We start from the raw sequence: 24,397 nt of genomic DNA on the forward strand, positions 1-24,397 counted from the left end.
TTGATTTTCTCAAGATCAACCAGAAGCTTGACAGCCTGGTCTGCGCTGAGCTGAAGAACTCCACCAAGACTATCAAATAACTTGGATTCAGTCTTCAAAGGCACACTCAACCCAGCATGCACAGCTCAAGGGATCTCACCCAACAGCACTATTTAATCAGGTAAAAAACTGACCTCTCCTAAATATGATTTGCCCAAACAGTCCTCCATTGAGCCCTGTCATCAGGTGACTGCAGGAACGCAGGCAAACATCACGCGGCCCTCACAGAGAAACACGCTCGGCATGCAGGAAAGCTCTTTAGCTCTTTTATCAGGCCAGCATTAACCCAGCTGCTGGCACTGGTGGCGTTTCTGTGGAAATCATTTTATGTTACTGAAATAACCACTGATATTGTCAGGTGACGCCCTAAAAGGCACATCGAGACCGATCACATGGTGTCGGAGTGAACCAAGCGAGACGGCTGGGGATTGAGCTCTGAAACCTCATCGGCCTGTGGTGCGGTTTTATGTGGATTCGACACATTTGCGAGATTTTAGCACATTGAGCTTACAAAGTCAGACGCCACTTGAAATAAGCTTTGAAAAAATCTTTGAGCAGCAAAGGATCTAAACAGACAACAGCACAAGATTTGCTTATAAAATCTCTGGAACCCGTTTGGCTGCTGCGGCTCTGTTTTCCAAGTGTAGCTCCTACAGCTCTGTTAGCTTCGCTCAGTCTGATGATCTGCTGTTCTTCTCGTCCGCTTTGCTGCACCGTAATTCCATCTCAGGCTTAAGCCGAGCCAAGATGTGTCCCACAGCGGGCAGCCGTGTTCAGTACGTATGGTCAGGTCACGTTCAGATTGGAGTTCTCTCCCCGCCTGTGTGTGAAGAAGCAGCTCCCGCTGCTCCTGTAGGCTTCCAGAGCTTCAGCCTTCAGACAGGCTGCTTGCCAGCTCTTCTCGTGAAGAATAAAGCTCAGCCAAGCATCCAGGTGTACAGACTAGACAGTACATCACCTGGCAAGGCAGGGCCCAGGGCATCAAACACCGCTGTCCTGCCCTTGATGTACGACAGTAATGTCTCTGGCTGTAGGAGCCCAGGTAGTGCATGATCAGCCATGCATGAAACAGCTGTGCTGTCTGGGTTCGTTTTTAAAAGCACTGTTTTGAAAGGAAAGGGGGAAAATGTTACATTTATATGCACTGCTCACTGGAATGCATCTGGTCAGAGTACCACCAGGCTGGCCCACTGTCCAGCAGTAACTGCATCTCCAAGGCTCTTCCATAACTCTTCAATTCGAAAAGACAAGATTTGATGAAAGCAATTGTTGCAGGTTCAATCAGGGCTGGTCACTAGCTTGAGTGGTCGAAAGGAAATTGCCCCAGTGTGTCCAGCCCTGCCCTGCATGTACAGAAGTGACGGAGCAGACACGCTACCCGTAGCACTCAGAGCAGCTCTGCATGCAAGGGCCTACCTTTTGGTAACGTCAGCTTTATTTCCCATAGCACGGCACACTGAGGAACAGGCCAGGTCTGCTACTACTTTATAGGCCTCAGGAATCGTGGAGCATACCACATTTCTCCATATTTCTGATCCTTACCCATCCTTATACATCCCTCCACCCCTCCTCTTAATCTTCTTCCAAATCGGGGTCACAGGGGAGACTATCCGGAGCCAAAATAAAATCCTTTTGAAAAGTAAATAGTTTAAGTTCAAGTTCACGTTTATTTGTCATTCCAGCCATATACAAGTATACAGTGGAATGAAATATCGTTCCTCCTGGGCCACAGTGCAAATACAGACAGGACACGGACATAGACATTGTAGACGGGATACACATAGTGCAAAGTGCAGATAGTGCAAATGACAAGGCAATACATAATACAATATACACAACACACTGGGGGGATTTAAACCCTGTTTCTGGGACTGGAGTGGGTGCAAGTAGATTCCAGGGTGTTGAGCAGCCTGACAGCCTGCAGGAAGAAGCTGTTACAGAGTCTGGTGGAGCTGGTCCGCACACTGCCATATCTTTTCCCAGAATTTTTTTTCATTTTTAAGGGGGGCTCTTTCTGGTTTAAGAAAGCAGGAGAGTTTCAATACTTTCATTCCCTTCGATCACGAGATCCTTGCGTTGAACAAATGATTTGCTCATCAAAAACAATTTGCTCCAGGTCTCCAGAAACTGGTGAGACTCGGCACGAACCACAGCTGCCAGGACCGGGAAATGGCGAACACGGTCCAATTAAACAAGCCCTCCATCTTAGATCGCATTCTGTCGTCCACCTTCTGATTTTGGCAACGCGATACCGAAACTCCTCCGCATCCCATACAAACGGCAGCTCCTCACTGTGACTCTGACCCTCACAGAGTCAGGCCAGCCTGGCAGTGAACGCATTACCTTCACCACTGCGTCTACAGTACAGCCCCAGTCCTCTGGACAGGTCACGTGCGAATCAGATCACGTTTGCCAGCAGCCATCTCACCCTGCAACTCCTAGCTGGCAGCCCCACTGAAGCTCAGCCGCTGTGAGCCTGGTCAGTACCTGGATGAGAGACCACCTGGGAAAAACTAAGGTTGCTGCTGGAAGAGGTGTTAGTGGGGCCAGCAGGGGGCGCTCACCCTGCAGTCCATGTGGGTCCTAATGCCCCAGTATAGTGACAGGGACACTATACTGTAAATAGGCGCCGTCCTTCGGATGAGATGTAAAACTGAGGTCCTGACTTTCTGTGGTCATTAAAAATGCCAGGGTGTTTCTTGAAAAGAGTAGGGGTGTAACCCCAGCATCCTGGCCAAATTTCCCATTGGCCCTTACCAATCATGGCCTCCTAACAGTCCCCTTCTGTAAATTGGCTTCATTACTCTGCTCTCCTCCCCACTGTGGTGAGCGTTCTGGCACACATTTACACAGATCCAGGTGGGGCTGCACACTGGTGGTAGTGGAGGGGATCCCCATTACCTGTAAAGTGCTTTGAGTGGAGTGTCCAGAAAAGCACTATATAAGTGTAAGCAATTATTATTATTAATTTTAATTATTAATAGCACAATAAAATGTCTTAGATGCATCTTAGGTTGGGATCCTCACATTCCTTCAAGGAGCAACTGAGAACCATTTGTTTCAGACGATTTATTTGAAAACTAAATTCCCTCCCTTATCTTGGTAAGAGGGGCTTTTTATAGGTATGACCTTCAAAAGCAGGAATTTTTGGAGGACACGCGTTGAAGCGCCCGCTGGTTGAATTAAAGGTACACTTTGTGTGGGCAAGCCGTGACTTGGGTCAACACCACGAGGGAGGGATATTTGAGCTTGCGTGTTCCCGGCAGCCGTTTGGACACTTTGGACGCAGCAGGCACTGAAGCCCGAAGTTCAAAATGAAAAAACAACACATGTTTTGTGAAGAAAAAAAAAGACTTCTGCTCAAAAGGAAATTACAGGAAGTGCGACAGACCTGTTTTTTTTTTTAGCTTGTCTGACATCCCTTTATTTCTACCCGGACTCCCGAGCTCTGCCGATCTTCGCTGACGTGGCAGGTCCGGGTGACGTGACTTGGTTCTCACGCCCCTCGGCCCTGCCCGGCTCCGTGGGAAACGTCCACGGAGAGCGATTGTTCGAGGTCTGGTTCCGGTATTGGTGTGGCCGCGGGGACCTCTTTGTCGTATGTCTGAAAATAAAGCAGTCATTGAGGCCTCCTTATGACAACACTTGAGATATATTTAAAAAGTAACACAACAACGCCCTTTTCCAGCCAACCCCGCGGGACATCGTGACAGTGGGATCATGTGTACCGAGGGTGGATTCAAATGTGGACATTTCTGATTTGCGGCTTTGCAGTATCATCCCGTTTCTGACCTTAGAAATCCTGCCTTTTTCCCCCGAAAACACACAACGCTCCGTGTAGTCAGAGCCACTAATTATCAGCAGATAGAGAAACTCCCACATGCGAAGTACAGAGCTACAGTACAGCCTGGAATGTAAATTTACTGTCCCGCTTGAGTGACGCTGAGCCCGGAGCCCACTGTGTCGGACACAGATTTCCATCAGTAACGAATGGGATACGACACCTGCGAATCCTGGAAGTGTTTGACATACTGTGGACCACAGTCCAAGCGCTTTGTGAGACTACAGCGTGCTTCTGGGTGTGTGAGGGGAGGGGGCGATTGGAAATGTGAAATTTTGAAGTACAACCCTGCCATTTCAAACCACCCCCTCTACGGGTTGAAATGAAGATAGCATCGTTTTATTGTTCTTCACCTGTACGTGCTTCAGTTTAAAGCGCATTCTTCTTTAATCGAGCACTTCATTACAGCTTGATAAAGATGTATACAGTATATATATCCGTGATCCTGCACCTCTGTTGCTACCACAATATTGTCGCAACGTATTGAGAAACACTCCTCAATATCGCGTTTAAAATCACTGCATGGTTTAAAAAAGATATACAGTAGCATAATATATTGTAACGCATACGGCCATCAGGGTGTGTAAGAGCCGAGTTACCACGGCTGGGTCCTTGCTGAGTGACGCGGGAGTCCCGGGTTCGAGCCCCCGACGGTGGGGGGCTGACCTACTGCGGCAAGGGCGCCCGCCTGAACCCCCGTTGCGTTACAATATACAATATATATGTTTTCAATCCGAGCTCTATCGTACGTCTCCAGGGCTAATTGCTTACTTTAATGGTTGTTTAGAGATTTGTTGAAGCTGTTCCTGCATTGTTTCCAACAGCTTCTGCACCCTAAACTATACATCGCCTTTCGCCAGCTTGGTTAACCGTCCGTTCGGATAAAGCAGCACTCGACAGGGTGAACAGACACCGGAGGGGCTGGCGGAGTATCGGACAAGCCCGGAATCAACTGGGTTTCCGTCCGCAGAGGCCTGGCTGGTGACGTCTGGGCAAACCGGTCCGCATGAGGACCGTCCTGAACTTCAGGAGTTATAAAGTCGTTCAGGAACGGCGTGTGAGCTCTTCATATTGTAACGCTTACGGCCGACAAGCACTGTGTGTAAGAGCCGGCGTACCAGAGCGGGTGACGTCACCGCCCTTCCCTGTGATAGCAGGACCACAGCTACTGGGCTGTGGAGAGATCTCTCTTTAGCTCACGGGGCTAGGTCGCTGCAGAGAGACGCGGAAGTCCCGGGTTCGAGCCACCTATACTTTGGGCCGACCAGATGCGGCAAGGGCGCCCGCTTGAGCCCCCGTTGCGTTACAATATCATCTGATCTCAAGCCAGGAATGTGACCAGCTTTAAAAAGTTCACCGTGTTAAGACTCCACTTGCCAAACGAGTAACCTACTGAAGAAAAATAGCTAATGCATTAATAAAACTGATGCTCGGTTTCGTTTTGGTTTTTTTAAAGACGTGTACAGAGAAGAATATTTAACGATGACCTACGGTACATGTATGATTGGCTGTATTTATCTGTTAAATGTTTGACACACGGCGTTACATCGCCTTGGACTGCTCTAACACATCACTCCGCGCTGGCAGCGCCACCGTGCTGCCCGACACAATCCATTTTAAACCCACACACGAGCACGGTCAGTTCCACGGGTGCAGCCGCTCGACATCGCGTTCCCTGGAAATACGGTTTCCGCTTCTAAGTAACAAAAAAAAAAACAGCAAACATTCTAAAAATCCGGATTGTCTTCTCTTTCACAGCGCGGGTGTGTTGGAATGCGGTTTCTGGGGTTGTGAGGTGTGGAGATCGCAGGGTGACTGACGGCGGTTAAAGAAGATGAAAAGCGCCCCGTGTTAATCAAGGGGCTTTCTTGCCTCCCTGCGGGGTGGTTAGTGAATGAATGCGCGGTGTTCAGTAGAGGTCAGAATTTGTGCACTGCATTACAAACGTTATACACAGCGTATAAAGTGTAGTATTCTACACATTTTCCTGTGTTTTCAACGGCTCTCTGGGGTTGTTTTATAAGTGTATGTTGTACGAGCCTGCGCATAATGTTAAGGCAATCGGGCGTACTGTATATGTGCAGTCCAAATATCAATACACTGATGCTAACTGATGCATTTACGCAGATCCAGGTGGTTGCTGCATATTGGAGGCGGTGGAGGGGAGTCCTCATTACCCGTAAAGCGCTTTGAGTGGAGTGTCCAGAAAAGCGCTATATAAGTGTAAGCAATTATTATCATCCTATCTTGCAATAAAGTCAAGAAAATGTTATATTCCGTCACTACTGTTTTATGCGTGAAAGTGGCTAGCTTCCGTGGATACTGTGATGCCTTTTTTTTTCCTTCGCGTGCCTTTTCCGGTCAGACTGGATTTTACCGAAGTACTCGCCGCGTCGACTTAATTACAACGTGCAAATGAACAGGAATGTGGAACCGACTGAACCCGTGTTGGTTTTTTTCTTGCGAGTTTTCGTCTTCTCGGCTGCCAACCTCCCGCTACGGCACAGGAGGGTTGCGAGCAGACCGGGCGCCGGTTTCAGGTGGTTCAGGGACGGACAAGCCGGGGTGTCGGGCCGTGAAGGGTGTAAGGGCGTGTGGGTGTGTGGCAATAGGCGCCGCGTCACTGTCCGAGTCTGCGGCTCCGCGCAGCCACGGCCTAATAAAAATACAGATTTCACACATACACAAATACTTTCACACATCAAAGCGATACCGGATTGCACGTTGGGTTCAATCTCTGCGTAATTTGTGATGAACTCATTCGAGTCTTTTTTTTCCTGGCAAACCAGGGGGTTGTGGATTAAAAAATGACACCTTTCAGTCCGGTGCCACTGGCAGATGATCATTTTCGAATTTATTGTTATCTTTTTCAAAAGAAGGAGGCTTATGGTGGAGCCGTCCTACGCTTGCATAATACAGACTGACCTAGCTCAAGGTTCATCATTCTCTGACCAGAACACTCTTGTCAAATACAATCGCCGTCAAAATGCAGATTCTCTGATCTGCGTATTTTGCTCTTCGCTGGTGTCAGCCGTCAGCGTCACTAGCCAGTCTTTTACTCAGGTGGTCGCCTGTCGCCCCCTAGCGGATAACCGGATGCTTACAATGCCTGGCTTCTCGACGAGATTGAATTTCCTGTTCGTATTTACCTCGGTGATACGCAGAGCTGTGCGGTCCATTTACTCTGTGACACGACGTAGGGCAAGACTACGCCTCTTCGTCACAAATCTAGTACTCATGGCAGGTAGAAGCAAGCAGAACATGCCTTACAAAAAGCTACTTACAAAAAGCTACAAAACGTTTTCCATTACAATTGAGTTCTAAATTGCCCGTACTAATTACTGCTTATGCACCACTTGTTTTGATCACAGGTTCAACACTATCCAACTTCAAGGGGATTCTTTACAAAATACTTCAGCACTTAAGGCAGACTGTCCTCAAATGACTGATTCTTACTCCTGACCAAACAGCTCTTGGAAGGTGACGAATTTCTGAAGAACAGACACAGGTGGAAATAACACTGTAATGCAGTGTTTGGAAATTTTAAACTGACATCAATTACCTTGTGATAATCAACTTGAGCAAAGTTGGACTAATAGACAGTCTTACCGCTGTCAGACTTTAAATATACCATAAAATCAAATGTTTAAGTATGAAACATAAATCTAATTCCACAGTTAAATTTGCTTTAGTGTGCCAGGCAAGGACCAGGCTTGTAAGTGTTAAGGTAAATCTTTAACATGCAAAACACTGTAAATGCTATTGTTGTGTTTTATGCTTAAATAAAGCTTTAAACCAGTAGAATGTGGGTTTGCGTGCCATTAAGAAAAAGGTGGAATCACAGAACAGCAGTCAAATTACTTGAAGTTTGTGTTCACAGTCAACCAAGTAGAATTTCACATCCTGAGAAGGAAATTATTCCCTTTTCCAAATGGTGCCGTATAAAATGCAAAACTGAATCATGTGAAACGTAATATTTTGTTTATAAGGCTGAACAAATAAGGGATCCGCTGGCCATCTAAAAATGTGTTCAGTCACAGTAGTGTGTCTGCTTAGTACTTCGTTACATCCCTGAAGATCACACCAGCTCAGTGCATCATCTCTTTATTGAGTGTTACAGTGTTAAAAAAACGTGTGAAAAAGCATGACTACATTCTGATGCAGTTGCAAAATGCTAATATCCAATACATAATGCAAGACTTTCTGCCTTTCCACCTGTTAATTAAACAAAATGTTAATGTAAAACACCTGTGGAGTGAGGCACACCTGGTATAACTGAGTAATTAGAGCTTGTAAATACAGTGAGGAAGAAAACGGTTTCGGTCTGTATTGGAACTCCAGACAGGCGATTGTTTGTCAGGGGCGATGGGGCTTGATCCAGCTCAGGGTCACAGGGGAGCTGGAGCCTATCCCAGCAAGCAACAGCCACAAGGTGGGATACATCCTGGATGGGACACTTGTACAGTGCAGGGGAGACACACAGAGACACACACCAGAGCCAGGTTTCGCAGAAGACAAACTGGAGCACCTGGAGGAAACTCACACAAACACACTCCATGCAGTCAGCACCCCAGGGTGCGAGACAGCAGTGCTGACCACTGCACCACCCTTGGGCTGTGTCCTCCCTGTTTATTTTTACTTCGTCTGTGTGTTGGTTTTCTCAAGGTGGGCTACATATTAACAGCAATGTGGTCGCAGAACACAGGGGGAGCTGATCAATAGCCCTTCCCATCCCCCCAGGTAGTCACAAGAGCTAAAACATTTTTAGAGAGATTTCAATTGCCTGAATCCTGCACTGCTTAAGTCTTAAATCTTTTCACATCCTAAGGCACTAAATCGGGATAGGAGCATGAAATTAAAAAGGCTGTATTTGACAAAGAAATTGATTGCTCGTAGACAATCTGATCGGCTTGATCCTCGTGTGACAGTGAGGTCCTCTTTCATCACACCACTGGGCCCTCTTCCAGGAGGGGAATGCTGGTGTCAGGCTCAGGCTCTGGCTGCAAAACAGCGGCAGTGCAGATGAAAAAAAACAATGACAAGGTCCATACCTGCATCCCAGAGGCCAGGCAGCTGCTGTGCCACAGATCTGCTGGGCCTCTCTTCTTCTCATTCTGCCCCTTAGCGCTTAGAATCAACTAGAGTCCTGCTCTTCAGCCCATCTGGGAGGCAAAGGATTAGGTACGTAGAGAAACAACATTACAACACAACATCATGCCCTGAGAAAATGTGTATAGCAACGTTCACGGACATAGGTGAAGTTTTCGCTGAACCTGCTGGGCGGGGGGGTGAACACCTGTAGGATGAGGAAGTCAGACCCCCTACAGAGAGAGGTTAACCAAGGGGCAACTGGTCAGCTGGAGATGGGGTGGAGAAGGGAGGCAGAAAGTCAAATGTGAGCAAGAGAGGTGCTCTATGGCTTGTGTAGCTTTCAGGAAGTGACATCACAGAGAATTAGCAGTCAGAGCAACAGGAGAGAGGGAGATCTTGACTGCTGTCATGCTGCATGAAATCCTTCTAGTTCCTGATGTTCAGTTTAATTTTCTTTTTTGGCCACAGACATCGAAGACCACTCCCAAGAAGCTGAACATTTAGGAAAAACATGCATTTTCTGATACATATAGGTCTCCAGATAATTAAGTATGTGTATGGCCAAACAGATGCATTGATTCCAAGACCAAGGGCCTCCTCTCAAACCAACAGTTAAATAATAAACAACTAAAGAATACAGGCTTGTATAAGTTGCCCAGCCAAAGATGTACAGTATTTCCTGAAGAAGGCTTCTGTCAAATCATTGACCAGTGCTAATAATGACATTATTTTGGAGATGACTGTATGTGCGCAGTTGATTTCGCGATTTTTCCTGGAAGTACCTCAGTATTTTTTGGGTGTGCATTCCTTTTCTCTTTTACTGGTCTCATTCCTTACCTTTGCCTTTCCCTTGGTCTTGCACAATGCCTTGATGCCCAGAACAGACGCGCTGAGGGCCACACACAGCTGGAGAACCGCAAACACTATCAGACTGATATCCAGTCCCCGCGCAAGCATCTGGAGACAAAGCAAAGGAGACCGTGAGTGAAGCTGAGGCCAGCCTCACACACTTGGAGCTGCAGGTGAGGCTCTCCAGGCCTGCTCCTGGATACCCAGGGTGTCGGTGAGGTTTCCAGGGGTCTTCGAAGCAGCAGCTCCTGAAGAGCTGGAAGAAGCTGTAAAACTGGTCCAATTAAGCCAATAATGAGCTAATTGAGGTCACTGAAAGTCCAGCTGGACTGAAATCCTGCAGACACACAGGACTGGGGACCCTGGTCACAGGTTTTCATTCCTGCTGAGCTCTTAGTGTATCGATGGAGCCGTTTGCTGAGCTGATCAGCTGAGACTGAGACAGTTTGACATGTCTCCGTTTCACGAAGCAGGTTTAGCTAGTCCAAGACTTTCTCAAGTCAGCCCGATTGAATCAAATGTTCTAACTGGCTTCAGGCTTGCTCCACTTTCACGAAGGCAAACTCTGGTTTCATTCGTCTGGTTAAAGTGAGTCAGAACCCGACTAACTGCGCAACTAACTACCACCTCAGAAGGCAGGAGGGCCCGGCATCGAATCCTTCACCCTCGCCAGCAAAACCACAGAGGAAGTGTCACTGGCCGCTGAAACTGCAACAAGCTCCGCTGGAGAGCGGTGAGGGAGGGCAAACTCACAGTTCAACTCTGTCTCTCACAGCTCTGCAGGTGGAGGGAGAACAGCGAGGGAGGGCATACCCATGCTCTGCTGTGGAGCTCATCCTTTAGCTCTTGTGTAGTTGCACTTCCTGTTTTTCATGCAGCACTAATTTATACACGTACAATAGCTGGAGCACCGTGTGCAGTCCTGGCAGCAGGTCAACACAAAATAGAAGAAAGAACAGGGTAGTGAAGGCCTCTGAATGAAATTGTTCCCTGCATTTAGCCAACGAGAAGAAGCATGAGCTGAACAAGAGCAGATGAAGAATCATCATTATCAACATCATAAAGAATGTTTTCCTTTATTGGGGTATTGACTTTTATATGAATAGGTATGAATCAAGTAGTATACAGTATGTGAAGGCTTTTTTAAAGTCTTAAGCCCGGTAAAGATGTGACCTGGCTATAGCTGGGGAAAAAAATGTCAACTAAATTAAATTAGAAAGAATATCCCCTAACCAAACGGATCACAGTTTAACTCACAGCTCTGCACCCTGTTGTTCCGGAGGGACTGACAAAGTCACTTGGCACAATGATGTCCGGGAGTACTCTCAGACCAGGAAGACAATGAAATCTTGACTTCTTCTAATTGCCTCACAATGCGTTGTACTTAATATCACAACTCTCTCTCATCCTAGCGTTAATCCCACATCAACAAGGTCCGCTTGGCGGCATGCCCGTCTCCATTTGGTGGTTTGAACCAAATCTTTGAGCTGACGTTGCCATTAAATGCGACCGAGAATACTCCAACTGGCATCGCTCCACCTGCCGTCGGGGGGGGGGGAGAACAAAGTAATGAAGCCAATTCATAGATGGGGATTATTAGGAGGCCATGATTGGTAAGGGCCAATGGGAAATTTAGCCAAGACACCGGGGTAACACCCCTACTCTTTTCAAGAAACGCCCTGGGATTTTTAATGACCACAGAGAGTCAGGACCTCGGTTTTACATCTCATCTGAAGGACGACGCCTGTTTACAGTATAGTGTCCCCGTCACTATACTGGGGCATTAGGACCCACATGGACCGCAGGGTGAGCGCCCCCTGCTGGCCCCACTAACACCTCTTCCAGCAGAAGCCTTAGTTTTTCCCAGGAGGTTTGCTTAGCTCCAGTGGGTTGCCAATTGTAAGTTGCAGGGTGACATGGCTGCTGGCATCACTTAATTTCACAACTGTTTCGTGCAATACCTTGCTCAGATTCATAGCGTAGTGTGGACTGAGTAACCGAGAGTCGTGTACATGTTGCTGATGCGACACCGCGTGCCACAGATCATCTGGCGACACTGGCAACATTGTGATGATGAAAACTGGACATTGCGAACTCCCAAGTGTAAGTAAGCTCCATTGTAGGCACCAATCTCACAAGATGGAAATGACTGAGAGATTTTATTGTCTTTTGCGTAAACGATGTCAATCCTGTCCCTGGTATCGGACTAGTTCAACCTCACGGTAATCGATCCCGCAGGCACTCGTGGGACAGCACACCTCCCGGAGACGTCAGAACACGCTCAGGCAGACCTTCACAGTGGGCGGCCAATTCATCTATTATTTCATTATCCTTTCTTTATTAGTTTCATTTCCCGTAACTAGTTCCTGCGACCTTCACTCAGGGCTCATTAGCTTAGCTACCTCGTAGTTTCTTTATGCCAGTTTGCTTTTCTTCTCTACCTTTGTGTGCTTGTTTACTTATTTCAGTGCTTGCCCTGTTCCTTACTGAGTGTTGGTTTTACTTTTTGAGCTCTTCTTACCTTGTTTGTTTGGGTGCGGTGTTGCCCACCTCACCACAGCCTGGGACCAGCTATATTTCCCCCCACCTTCCGCCTACTGTAAGGAATGAAGGAGACCTACCACCAGGACCCGGCGGCTGCTCCTGCACTCAGCTAAGTTGTGCTGCATGATGCGCTGTTTCTCCGGGTCAGGAGGGGCTGTCGTCCAAGACCTGTATTTATCATCTGAGCAATAGTACATCCAGGAGTTGTGCGTGAGCTGGGCCACATCCACCGAGTACAACACAATGGCTGTGAGTCCCAGCCCAGAGCTCACCAGGTTCATACAGATGGTGAGAAACACCTGCAGGGCAGAAGCAGAAAGATCCTTGGTTTAATGGATACCGATTCAACGTTTTGATTAACGTTTCATTCCCCGATGGACTGTTGGCACAAGGCAAAATTCACATTATCATAGAGAACTTGGTCACAGATCACGAGGTGATCTCCTCCCCACGTGTCCGGATGGCGCCCGGGCTGGGTTCCATCCGAGTTGGATCCTGCATCACTGCCATGGATCCAAGGGGGACATTGTGGATATAGCTATTGTTTAGGAGCAATTTACTGGTCTACAGAGATCTGCACACAGAAGACATGATGGCTGGATGGATTAATACCCTAATCGTTTCCTTTTTTTAATTATATAATGTTAGCATGCCCAAAGGTGCTGGACAGCCAGTTGACCTTGGACCCCTAGAGGTTTTTTTCCTCCTTACTAAGGAGTTTTTGGGTCCTCTCCTCCGTTGTCTTCTGGTCTTCTGTTCTGTATTGACAACGTGTATCGTCAATTGTATTGTCAAGCGCCTTGGGGCAAACGTGTTGTGAAAGGCGCTATATGAAAATAAATTGAATTGAATTGATTCTACCTGTTGAAAGTCAAGCCTGGTGGCAATCAAGGAAAAGACAGAAGCGGATTACAGTGCCTTCAGAAAGTGTTCAGACCCCTCTAATTTTTCCACACTTTGTTGTGCTGTAGACTTATTTCAAATTGAATTGATTCTTTTTTACCATCAATCGACACACAATACTGTACATAATAGCAGTAACCTGGGTGAAATCCAATGTGCATGTTTCCCATAAGAGGAAAACACATGATCACAAGCGTTTCAAGGCAAAGGGCAGAGAGGCACCACAGCCCCCAGTTCTCAGGAGCACCCAGCCCACACCTCCCCATCGGGTCCAGAGACGGCTCATCATCAGGGCCACGTTCCCCCGAGCCAAGCGCTCAGTCTCCCAGCTCCCTCAGGGGGGACCCGCCCAACACCGACACCTCACCTCAAGGGAGTAACAGGCGACTTACCAAGCAGGGACTGGGGAACATCTCGCCAAGGATGCACATCACACCAGCGGCGATGAACTGGGAGATAAGAGCACAGGAACTCGTCACTCTCTAACTTTATACTTATTATTCCGGGAGAAATGACAAAATGGACTCTGTGGAACAGCTGTGAAGGGTATAACAAGATCTATGTGCTATCCCTTTCTCTGGTGGTTTTAATGACCACAGAGAGTCAGGACCTCAGTTTTACGTCTCGTCCAAAGGACGGCGCCTGTTTACAGTATAGGGTCCCCGTCACTATACTGGGGCATTAGGACCCACATGGACCACAGGGTGAGCGCCCCCTGCTGGCCCCACTAACACCTCTTCCAGCAGCAACCTTAGTTTTTCCCAGGAGGTCTCTCATCCAGGTACTGACCAGGCTCACACCTGCTGAGCTCCAGTGGGGCTGCCAGCTGGGAGTTGCAGAGTGATGTGGCGTACGTGATACTGAAACTAAAACACAAAAAGGGTCGGAGCGCCCCCTAGAGGAGGGATGACGATCATGACACTCACGCAGGAGGTTCAGCGTCTCTCACCAACAGCCCTGCGATCCTGCAAGCGCCCGTCTGACTAATCCCATCCTCCCTCCAGCTGAGCCCCTTGGGGAATCACAGTCACAGTGGGCTAGTAACATGGCCCAAACTCAACCAGCACTGAGGAAGCATATACTTCTGATATTCAACTTTCTACATGCTGTTTTTCAGCCATGACTCTTAGGACTGGATGGATGAACATGGAACAAAACCAGGCATTATTCAATGCTACAGATCTGACTACAACCTCTCTTCTGTGAAAACTACTGTATGTTCTTGGAAGTGGTTTCTGCTACTCCGAGTTCTGTTTTTGATTAACCCTGAGGTGAGAAGCAACATTTCACTTCAGCAGGAGACTCAAAGTTCTCAGTTTTCACTGAGAAAAAAGGACTGTTGTTCTAAGCTCTGAAGACTTACTAGACCTCCCAGCCAAAAGGGTGCGTCTGAGTTCATTATGAAGTATGAAGTCCGTCCAAGGATCACACCAAATGCGATGTTGAACAGCCCCACTATAATCTGCATGGTCTGAAATAAATAAACCACAAGTTTGTGAAGGAGAAATTCGAACAAATAGATTTCCTAACAAGCAGATGACACAGATGTTAGGATATTCTGTCGCAGGCCAACTCTATGAAGGGACAGCACAGACCATAAAACTGACACTAGAGGGCATCATAGGAGGCCTGTATCTGTTTCTATTTCTGTTTCATCCAACTGAGGATCACCTATTCTGGAAAGCAAGGGGAGTACATACAAACCCCACACAGACAGGAACTGAACCCAGTGCTTACCAATGCTAACCACTACACCATGCAGCCTCAGGAGACAATTGAAAATAATCTCACTGGTTGTATGTTAATTCTATTAGTGGATTACGGTTAGACTTCACATAGTGGAGATAAAGAAGTGAGGGCTAGGAGTTGGGAGGGTTGGAGACCTTAAATTACTTCTGGAACATAACAGATTAAAGGCAGACCTCCAATATGTTTAGGAAATAATTACTAAATGTATGAAAATAAAAAGTTAAAATTAAACATTATGAAGGGTCTGATTATTTCACTGATTGCTGAGGTGTGAGATTTTAGTAGCGGTCTGGGATAGGCTGTTCAAGAGTCCTCTTTGTTGAAAGACCTATTAAAAGCTCTAAAGTAAAACCTCCTGCACTGTCTGGCACCCTTAACGTACAGGTGTGTAGAGAGATAACAGGTCAGTGAGGTCGTCAGGGGACAAATCAGTCAAGTCCTAAGAGGCGTAGGGGAAATACGGACAAGCCTCCTCTTTATTCAGCAAGATTCCCAAGTAAGAGATCCACTGGGGATCCAAAACGCCTAGCAATTATCATTAGTAACCCTACTGAGCTGTTTCAAATACCATGAATCGATCCAAATCGAGATGTAAACAGCTCGTGAAGGTCACCCCCAGTGCTGAGCGCCGTGCTCGCTCACCCCCAGTGCTGTCTGTGTGCCGGTGAAGAGCTGCTTCAGCTGATGGGACACCACGCACACCGGGCTGCAGCACAGCTGCCGCAGGAGCTGGCAAACCAGGGGCCAGTTGCTGCTGGTGTCCGAGGTCAGGGTGAACACCGTCACCCCCTCGCCCCTAGTCATGGACATGGACATGCTGCCAGCGCCGCTCGCTCGGGGGCCTGGAAAGAGATCATCACACCCATCGGATTATCTACCATCTTCTTTAGACTAGCTAGTGCTTGACAGAGCCAGACAACAGGCGTCCTGGCCAAATTTCCCCTTGGCCCTCACCAATCATGGCCTCCTAATAATCCCCCTCTATGAATTGGCTACAACACTCTGCTCTCCTCCTCACTGAGAGCTGGTGTGTGGGGATCGTTCTGGCGCCCTATGGCTGCCGTCGCATCATCCAGGTGGGGCTGCACACTGGTGGTGGTGGAGGGGATCCCCATTACCTGTAAAGCGCTTTGAGTGGAGTGTCCGGAAAAGCGCTATATAAGTGTAAGCAGTTATGAATTATTAACAGCGCTGGGCTTTTACTAGGCTTTACTTAAGACTCGCCCAAGGTGATTTCCCTGTAAGGTTTCGAATCTACACTCCTCAGCTTACACCTGGAAATATAGCTCAGCTCACAGGACAAAACTGAAGAAAGAACGGGGTTTTGATATTTTTTCCCCTTCAGAGGTTCAGCTGAAACTAGAGCAAACATGAAAAAATGAATACATTTCATGCAGCCTACACCCCTGTAGCCACACAACCCTGGGTGCACTATATTCCCCGTTTCTGAACACTGTTTCTTGAACGTTGGGGGATGTTTGTTTGTTTTTAAACAATTATTTTCCAGAAATGCAACATGAAATGCTCGAATGGGCACATTCACAAAATGGGAGACCGTTGACTGAAATTAGAGGAGAGCCAATTCAACACATTTTCAAGACCAAATACCAGCCCTTGCCCACAGTGTCCCGGGTTTGGCTTTTGTAAAACAGAACCCAGTGGGGCATCTTTCCACAAGGGTTAATCCAACGAATGAAGACTCGCATCTCATTGAAGTTTTATGTTAAAAAGCCTCTTGTTATAAGCTGCAATTAGACCCACTCACAGAGTTCGCACCTTGTGGAGATTCACAGCAAGCTAGACGTCATCAATGAGAAACTGTGCGTCTAAACTGCATGGTCAAGTCCAGGATCACATTACTTACAAATTCCCAGAAACTCTCACCTCAAAGACCCGCCTGAAATAACAGATACTGTAGGTAAGATCCAGATGCACTCCGACAGCTGGGAGTATCGTTTCACACCCCTTGAATTTGGAACAGCAGTGCTCTTAAGCCTCTCATCAACACACGCAGGTTGGGGACCGTGTCTCCAAGATGTGGTTTGTCAAGCGCGTCCCCAGGGCGACCTCTGCAGCACACACAGCAGAGCCACACCCTACGGGAGAGCCCTGATTGGAGGAGAGACTCATCTCTCAGCTGACGCCGCTGCAAGATCGCAAGTAGCCTGCAAAGTCCAGAGTTCACAACGACTAACTTATCGATCAGGGGATCTCATCCAGCCCTTCCTTGAAAGATGCAAGGGTCACACCTTAAAAACGTGGCTGGGTAGCTTGATCCAGACGCCCAACACTTTTTGTGTAAAGAGTTTCTTCGGTTTGGAATGTCCTTACCCTTGGCTTCTACCTGTGCCATCAGATTTCTGTTTCAATGTTTATTCTGAAGAAGCCCACTAGGTTGAATCTGTCTATACCTTTCAATAAAAGGGCGAACAAGAGCAGTACTGTGTGTGTGTGTGTGTGTGTGTGTGTGTGTGTGTGTGTGTGGAACAGCTTGAGCTGTCCTACAAGCCAGTGACATTCTAAGGACAAGGTTAAGGGTACCTGAGAAAATACAGCTTCTGTCACTTTTTGAGGGTTGTCACAGTAGCTGAATAGATGGCCATTGGCTCGATTATTTGTCAGACTCAGGGAGGTAGAAAGTGCTGTGGAGGAACAGAAGGGGGTCTGGTGTTGGGTACTTTCCTCCCGTAGACCAGAGAGAGGAGTCTAGCTGTGGTTGAGTCCTGTACACTCCCTTTGTCTCAACATCGGCAGAGAAACCGGCGGTCTCCGAGCGCGAGATGGGAGAGAAGACGGCGAACCGGCTGCCGCCGTATCGGGGGCGCGAGTCCCTCGAGTGCCTGGCCAAACAGGATCAGCCGCCAGAGTCCGTGACCAGAAGAATTCGGCATTGACAACGACCCGGCGCTTGGTGAAAAGTGAGAAAGATGTTACAGTGTTTATTGAAGTGAAGTTTGAGAACTGAGTGTCAGGGGTGAAGCTGAGTTTTAGTGCATTAATGATGCTTTCAGTGGATAATGTGCTGGAGCTGAGTTCTTCAGTGCTGCTGCAGAAGAGACAGATGATTGAAGAGTTAGGCTAAAGTGTATAAGACACTCCCAGGGAGTGTTACTCCAGGGAGTAGCTGGGAATATCATCAGCTTTGGCTAGTTCTTAGCAGAACCACCTGCAAAAGCAACCGAGGACGACTTCACAGACTTTCCTTGAAGGGAACCAACGTGTTAGATTTAGGGTCCCAGAGGGGGGCTGAAAGACATGGACAGTCCTCTTAAAATGGGAGATCGGAGGCGTCGTGTTTGCCGAGCGCGCCAGCGTCATCACACAGCTGTCACGGGTTTGAGACCAGGGCATGTCACCAGCCAACTACAAAAACAGGAAGCGCCTTTTTACACAAAGAGCTGTGGGTGCGTGTAACCAAATGACCCAGGCATGCGGTAATCTCACTGGGAAACTCCCCATCAGGAAACAGCAGGGTGACATCTTCAGCTCAGTAAGCTAGTAGTGGAACAAACACATTTATAACTCCCCTTATCTTACTGAAAGAATCACTTTGCGTCTGCGTGTTCTCCTGGGGGAGGGGCTCATACCCTCCTGCCGAAGAGCAAACAGCGGCCATCTCCCACTTCCCGCCCTCTCCTTATTCCACAGGGGTGAAAACTGCACCGCGTCGCTTTATACCCACAGAAATCTAAAGTTAGTCCCACGAAAGCACATCTACGGATTTCCGAGTGGGCCGATAACCATTCCAAATGTGATAGTAAGAAAGGCGTCTGCTTATCAGAACCCCCTAGTTCGGAGGAAGACTGCCCAGCTAGCTTTCACCATGCAGGTCGTACTTTCTGATGTCTGCACACAAATTCACTTTGGCTTACACTGTATAAAACATGCAGCCGTTAAACATGTAGAAGGGTGGGATATGCGAGCGCTACTCAGGGTGGCCATGCTGTGCGTCTAAACGTCTGAAAACTCCTAGCAGTCCCGTATCTCAGCGCAACCAGCTCCTCAGTTCTCTGTCTGATCATTACTCTCACAGCTGGGCGTCTGGCTACATCGACGGATTGCAACACAGGGGGCTCTGCGGTTACAAGCGAAACGCCAGCGGTAACGCAGATGCTGAACGTAAAAACAAGCGCAGCTAAAATTGACCAGAGGAACTTCCCTGGAGCGTGTGAACGAGAGCAGGATACGCGGAATTGTCTAAAACGTCGCTTGAATTCACTTCAGGCCACTGTTAAAACGATTGGCAGCGAGGAAAGGCATTAAAAAATGATTGTGCGGTAAAACGGAGGCACACAGCGCCACAGTCGAACTGAACAGCCCCGTTGTCCTGCTCTGCTCCACCGGCTAACGGGGAGAGGCTCCCGGTAAGTCGGGTGAGCTAAACGGAGGTTCCCCCCCACACAGATCGCTATAAGTAGAAGTGTATCGGGGAACCAGTGTTAAACCATACGACTTCTTCCTACAGTATTCACAGCTGGGGAAAAAATAAAAAACGTTAACATTGTGATCCGTAAATAGGCATTCTATAATAATAATAATAATAATAATAATAACAACAACAAAGATGATGATTATTCTTCCTCACACCTGAAGAAGGCTTCACATCCGACACGTTGTTTTCTCTCTTCTCTTTCCAGCAGGGAATAAACCTGTTACTTGTTCCTTTGCAGACTACACATGCTGACGCAGCTACCCACCTGAACTATAATAATAATGTTTGCAGTGTCCTCAGCAGTCACTCGCACGCAGTACTGGCCTGTCTCCGCTCTGTATCCGGACAGCGGGCTGCGGACGGGCGCTGCTACGCGAGATGTCCGCGGTTTACGGATGCACGGCTACCAGGCCGCTCCGCTGAGGCGGGGCTGGGCTGAAGTTCACGGTTCACCTTTAACTCCTTCCTTCCCCGAAGCGGTCTGGCGACGATGATTGGGACTTTCCTCCCGCACATCAAAAAGTGAGCTGTCCTTATTAACACCCCCCACCGCAAAAAAAAAAAAAAATCAATTCACTGACATGTCCTTTGTTTTTAATTCTGGGAGGTAAAATGTTTGGATTGTGTACAGTGCCTGACGGAAATAGACAGGCAACTTGCAGTTCTCCCTTCATTCCAGTCATCAGTGCTTTAAAACTGCCAGTAATTACGTTTTGAAAATGGAAAAGTCATGATTTTAGAAGCCTAGCCCTTGTGGGAATTCTATACAACACAGATTACAGAACGAGTGCCGAATCGGTGCCCAATAAGAGTGGAGCTCAGGATGGCTCTGTGGCTCAGGATCTTCTCCTGTGGCCATAAGGTTGCCGGTTCGAATCCCATGGCCGGCAGAGGAATCCTACTCTGTTGGGCCCCTGAGCAAGGCCCTTCACCCCAACTACTCCAGGGGTGCAGTATAAATGGCTGACCCCCAGCTTCTCTGCATGCAAATGTCTCATGGAGTGCAAGTTGGAGAATACAAAAAGACAAATTCCTAATGCAAGAAATTGTATATGACTGATAATAAGAGTTAATATTCCTCCCTCAGCGTCAGGAAGTGAATTTCAAGCACAGATGTGTGCATATATCAAGGACCTAAGTGGTTTGTATGTATGAAGGCGCTGATCAGAAGAGTACAAAGCATGTCTTCGTGTCTGTGAAGCTGATCTTTAAGACAGACTTTAGAAGGTAAGTCCTAGGCTGGACTGTTCCTCCCCACTGAACAGGACACTGGTGAGGGAGACCACCAGGAAAGCGACAGTCACACAGACCACCAGACCACGGGAACTCATTCCAGACTGTATGAATGACGATGGCGTCCCTCCCCAGCCACTGCAGAGACACCTGGGCACCCCAGCTCACTCTGGACCGCACAGCACACCTCTCTCTCTCCTCCACACACACATTTGTGTTTAAATTAATTACACAACGTGTACAGAAGCTGGTTTTCGTTCCAGAATGTATGAATGGTGCTGAACCAACACTGAAGTGTATGAAGCGCTTTCCTGTCTTCAGTCTGTAAGTGTTCAGACAGGAGGAGCTGGAAACAAGCTGTTTCACACAGAAATGGCACCAGCTGAGCCAGCGGGTCTGCAGGGCCGTCAGTCTCGGACCTCCTGCAGCCCAGCGACGGGTCTCTGCTGCTCCCGGGGCGCTGCTTCAGGATGCACAGAGAAACACCACTACACTACAGGAAGCTACAGGGAAGCGCATTTCAGAGCCGAGCGGGAGCCAGGAATGTTTTTTTTAAAGATTTTATTTAAACATCAGAAATACAAAAAAGGAGACAAAATATTAAAAGAGATACAGAAATAGACACACTTCACAGCCAGAGGAATTCACAATAACAATTGTGCTTTTTACATATTTCCATTGTATGTCTTGCCTTTTGATTCTTTAAATTACTAGAATTTAAATAAAAAAACCTTTCCAAATCAGGTGTAACAAAATATAAAATAATATCAAAATCTCTAAATTTAACATTTACCTTTAAATGTTTAACAATAATATTTAGCAAATTATCCAAAACAAGAGAAGATAGATTATTCTCTTGAATCCACAGCAAGCCAGGAGAGGAAGTTCAAGACATCTGTCACTGCATTTGAATGACATGACATTACCTAACAGAGGAAGAAGATCACTTTCCCTGTGTGTGCCCCCTCCCTCTCACTGTGTGTGTTAACAATCCCCTCTCTCACTACATACCACAATCAGCCCATCCTGCCACTGCTGGAAATTCTGAAACACAACACACAAAAAACTCAGCACTTAGATAGGGCCTGTAGCAGCTCAGAGCTTATTGAGGGAGAATAGCTGTAACTGAACATAAGAAAACACAGATGAGTGACATTATGGACATGGTGGTGTCGATAAATGTAAATCTCCCATCTGATATGCTGTATCCTGTACAGTTCTGGACAGTGGGATGGAGATCTGCTCAGGTAATGCTGCCATAAGGACAAAACCTGTGCTCAGCAGAAGATATGACACTGATTCTAATGCAACACTGAAAGATTCCAAATCTGATTAATCCTCAAAACGCACCTAAAACTCCCAGAGAGAAATCATATAATTCTGCTACAGACTTCTACACTTATCGTGGTGTACTCTCGGGAGCAGCTGAGTGCTCTCTCAGACATATCTCTTTGCAGATCTGTCCTGTTGTGCTGTGAGGTACACCTGGCCAGAGGTGGGATGAGCGGCTCCCAGACACTGGGCAGCTGGGGATGGATCACTGAGCCCAGGGACTGCAGGAGGCTCAGGCACTCAGTCCCACCTCTGTGCGGCTGGGATGCTCCAAGCTGGCAAGCAGATGTCAGCACAGAACTTCAGCTCGGGCCTGCACATCACTGCTGGGTATTAGTGTGCACGGCTCTCTAGCTGCTGTCTACACTGAATACTGAATCACTGGCTTCACTGATGCACTTTTTCCCCCAGTTCACACTGGATCAAGAAAGGAATCACCCCCACTGGCCCAGTTTCCCATATCCTTAATCACAGTTAAGGATGGAAAATGCTTATGCAAAATGATGTCAAAATTCAAAACATGGAATTTTTAAATACTTAAAGCTTTTCATTAACTTGGCCTTTCTGCTATCAATTTTAGAATTCAATACAGTGGGGGCACCCTCTCCCATGTGGCTCCACACAGTCCCAGAACCAAGGAGCAAATATGACAAATTTGAGACACTCCATCGGATCCTCGATACTAACCAAGCTCATCAAAGTCGCACAGGAAGGAGGGGCTGTTCTCCCTCAGCCTCCTGTGCAGCACACTGAGGTTCTGGCACAGTGTGGGCAGAGCGTTGCTATAACTCCTCCAGGTGAGGAACCTCAGCAGGTACACAGGCCACAGCATCTGGCAAGAGCACAACAAAACACAGGCCACTCCAACCTCCAGCTCCTCAACACAATTGCTAAAAAGCAGCACCACCTTCTAAAGAAACACAGTGAAAGAGGAAGAAAGGATACAGGAAGAGATAATAGACAGGCTTGACAACAGTCTGCCTGAGCATCGAGCTGGAAGAGGTTTCCAGTCTCAGGTGGCAGAGACTGTAGACAGAGGCACTTACTTCAGTCACACTCTCATCGGCACACCAGCAGGCCAGCACAGCCTCAAAGCTCTGCCTCACAGTGCTGCTGCTCACACTCTGCTCGGCCTGAACACACAGAAACACACACATTATTCCACTCGGTGTGGAGCAGGGACATGCTCATCCTGTGCAAGAAGAGGTAAAGCCAAACACTTGGGATGAACTGACAGTTCTCAGGGCGCTGCTCAACAGGAAGTCCAAGGTTTTATTTCATGTTCATTCAGGAACATTACTGACAAAGAACCGGAAACTGCAGCTCCATACCTGGGTGGTGTCATCTGCAAGGGCACAGTTCTTTACTGTGTACTCCAGAGCTAAGACTCTGCACCCCAGCCCCAGGTAGCCCTTCTGCCCCATTTCAATCAGGACCTGCGACTCCAGATACTTCACCTGAGGACAGGAATCACAGCACATCGTCACAGAGGACCAGTCTGCACACGCTGAGACACACAAACACCCTCACACCTTCCACACACCTCAGGAGTACTTCACACATTCCCAGGCGCAGCAGAATACAGAGCACTGACACATGACAGCAGAGCGAGGCCAGATCACTGCAGCTCTGACTGTACCTGATTGCTGGGGTTGTGAAGGGATGCCACAAAGCTCATGAGGACATACTCCTTCAGGGTCTCCTTGACACAGACTGAAAAAACACACAACCCTGTGAGTGCAGCCCTGGTCCAAGCAGCTTGACCAGACGCAGCAGATGAAGAGGACTAAGAAGTGACAAGGAATCGGGGTTCATCTCATGGCTACGGAGGACTACAGTCTCACACCCTATCAACTCTGATGAATAATTCTCAACCGTTCCTAAATAAAATCGACACTCCTGTTAGGAAGGATGAGTTTCCAATTTGGGAAAAGACAGTCAAGCCTCGCAAGGATGGTCAGGCTGCCTAGTTGGTTATGCTCCTCCAGATTTTCCAGCTGGGACATGCAGAATTCCAGCACCCTCCCTGGAAACTCCCCAGCTACAAAAAAGCAACAGAGCAGAAGGAAATCATGGCACTCAGGACAGCACACACTCTCCCCATCAACCTGCACCTAGAACCTACAGCCCCTTCCTACAAATAATCTTCATCATCTCATCTGTACACCCAGCTCGGAGGACACACATCAAAACAGAACAACATTTCATCAGCTGGTGACATCGCATGAAGCAGCCCTTCCTGCTCACTAGACACTGTAATGACTAAGTCATGCAACGTACAAGCGACTAAGTTCAGGTTGTGCAGCAGACATTTCACCACAGAAATGTTCCACCGTAATCTGCAAGCAAATTGTATTGGTCGGCACAACTGTCTCCAAATGAAG

General features: G+C 47.7%; 2 protein-coding genes across 3 annotated transcripts in view; one reads left to right on the forward strand and one right to left on the reverse strand.

Annotated features, from left to right (window-relative positions):
- The window catches only part of LOC138216014 (protein rapunzel-like), a 34,106-nt gene extending 19,599 nt beyond the window's left edge, over positions 1-14,507 (forward strand). Inside the window, exon 3 of the transcript XR_011183874.1 lies at positions 14,497-14,507. The gene's annotated coding sequence lies outside the window, so the exon portion shown is untranslated. The remainder of the gene's footprint in view (positions 1-14,496) is intronic.
- LOC102696541 (membrane-spanning 4-domains subfamily A member 5-like) lies at positions 7,969-19,878 on the reverse strand. Of its 2 annotated transcripts, none has more exons than XM_006641844.3 (7): positions 19,714-19,878; positions 15,659-15,858; positions 14,631-14,738; positions 13,660-13,716; positions 12,442-12,663; positions 9,809-9,928; positions 7,969-8,880 (listed from the first exon to the last, which is right to left on the reverse strand). In XM_006641844.3, the coding sequence occupies exons 2-7, from the start codon at positions 15,830-15,832 to the stop codon at positions 8,824-8,826; spliced, it is 738 nt and encodes a 245-aa protein (XP_006641907.2). In that variant the 5' UTR covers positions 15,833-15,858; positions 19,714-19,878; the 3' UTR covers positions 7,969-8,823. The 2 variants fall into 2 exon arrangements, with proteins under 2 accessions (XP_006641907.2, XP_069041554.1); XM_069185453.1 differs by lacking the exon at positions 19,714-19,878 and adding an exon at positions 19,604-19,706.
- Positions 19,879-24,397: the final 4,519 nt, after the last annotated feature.

The sequence above is a fragment of the Lepisosteus oculatus genome, chromosome 27 (genome assembly GCF_040954835.1).
Source record: "Lepisosteus oculatus isolate fLepOcu1 chromosome 27, fLepOcu1.hap2, whole genome shotgun sequence".
NCBI lineage: Eukaryota > Metazoa > Chordata > Actinopteri > Semionotiformes > Lepisosteidae > Lepisosteus > Lepisosteus oculatus.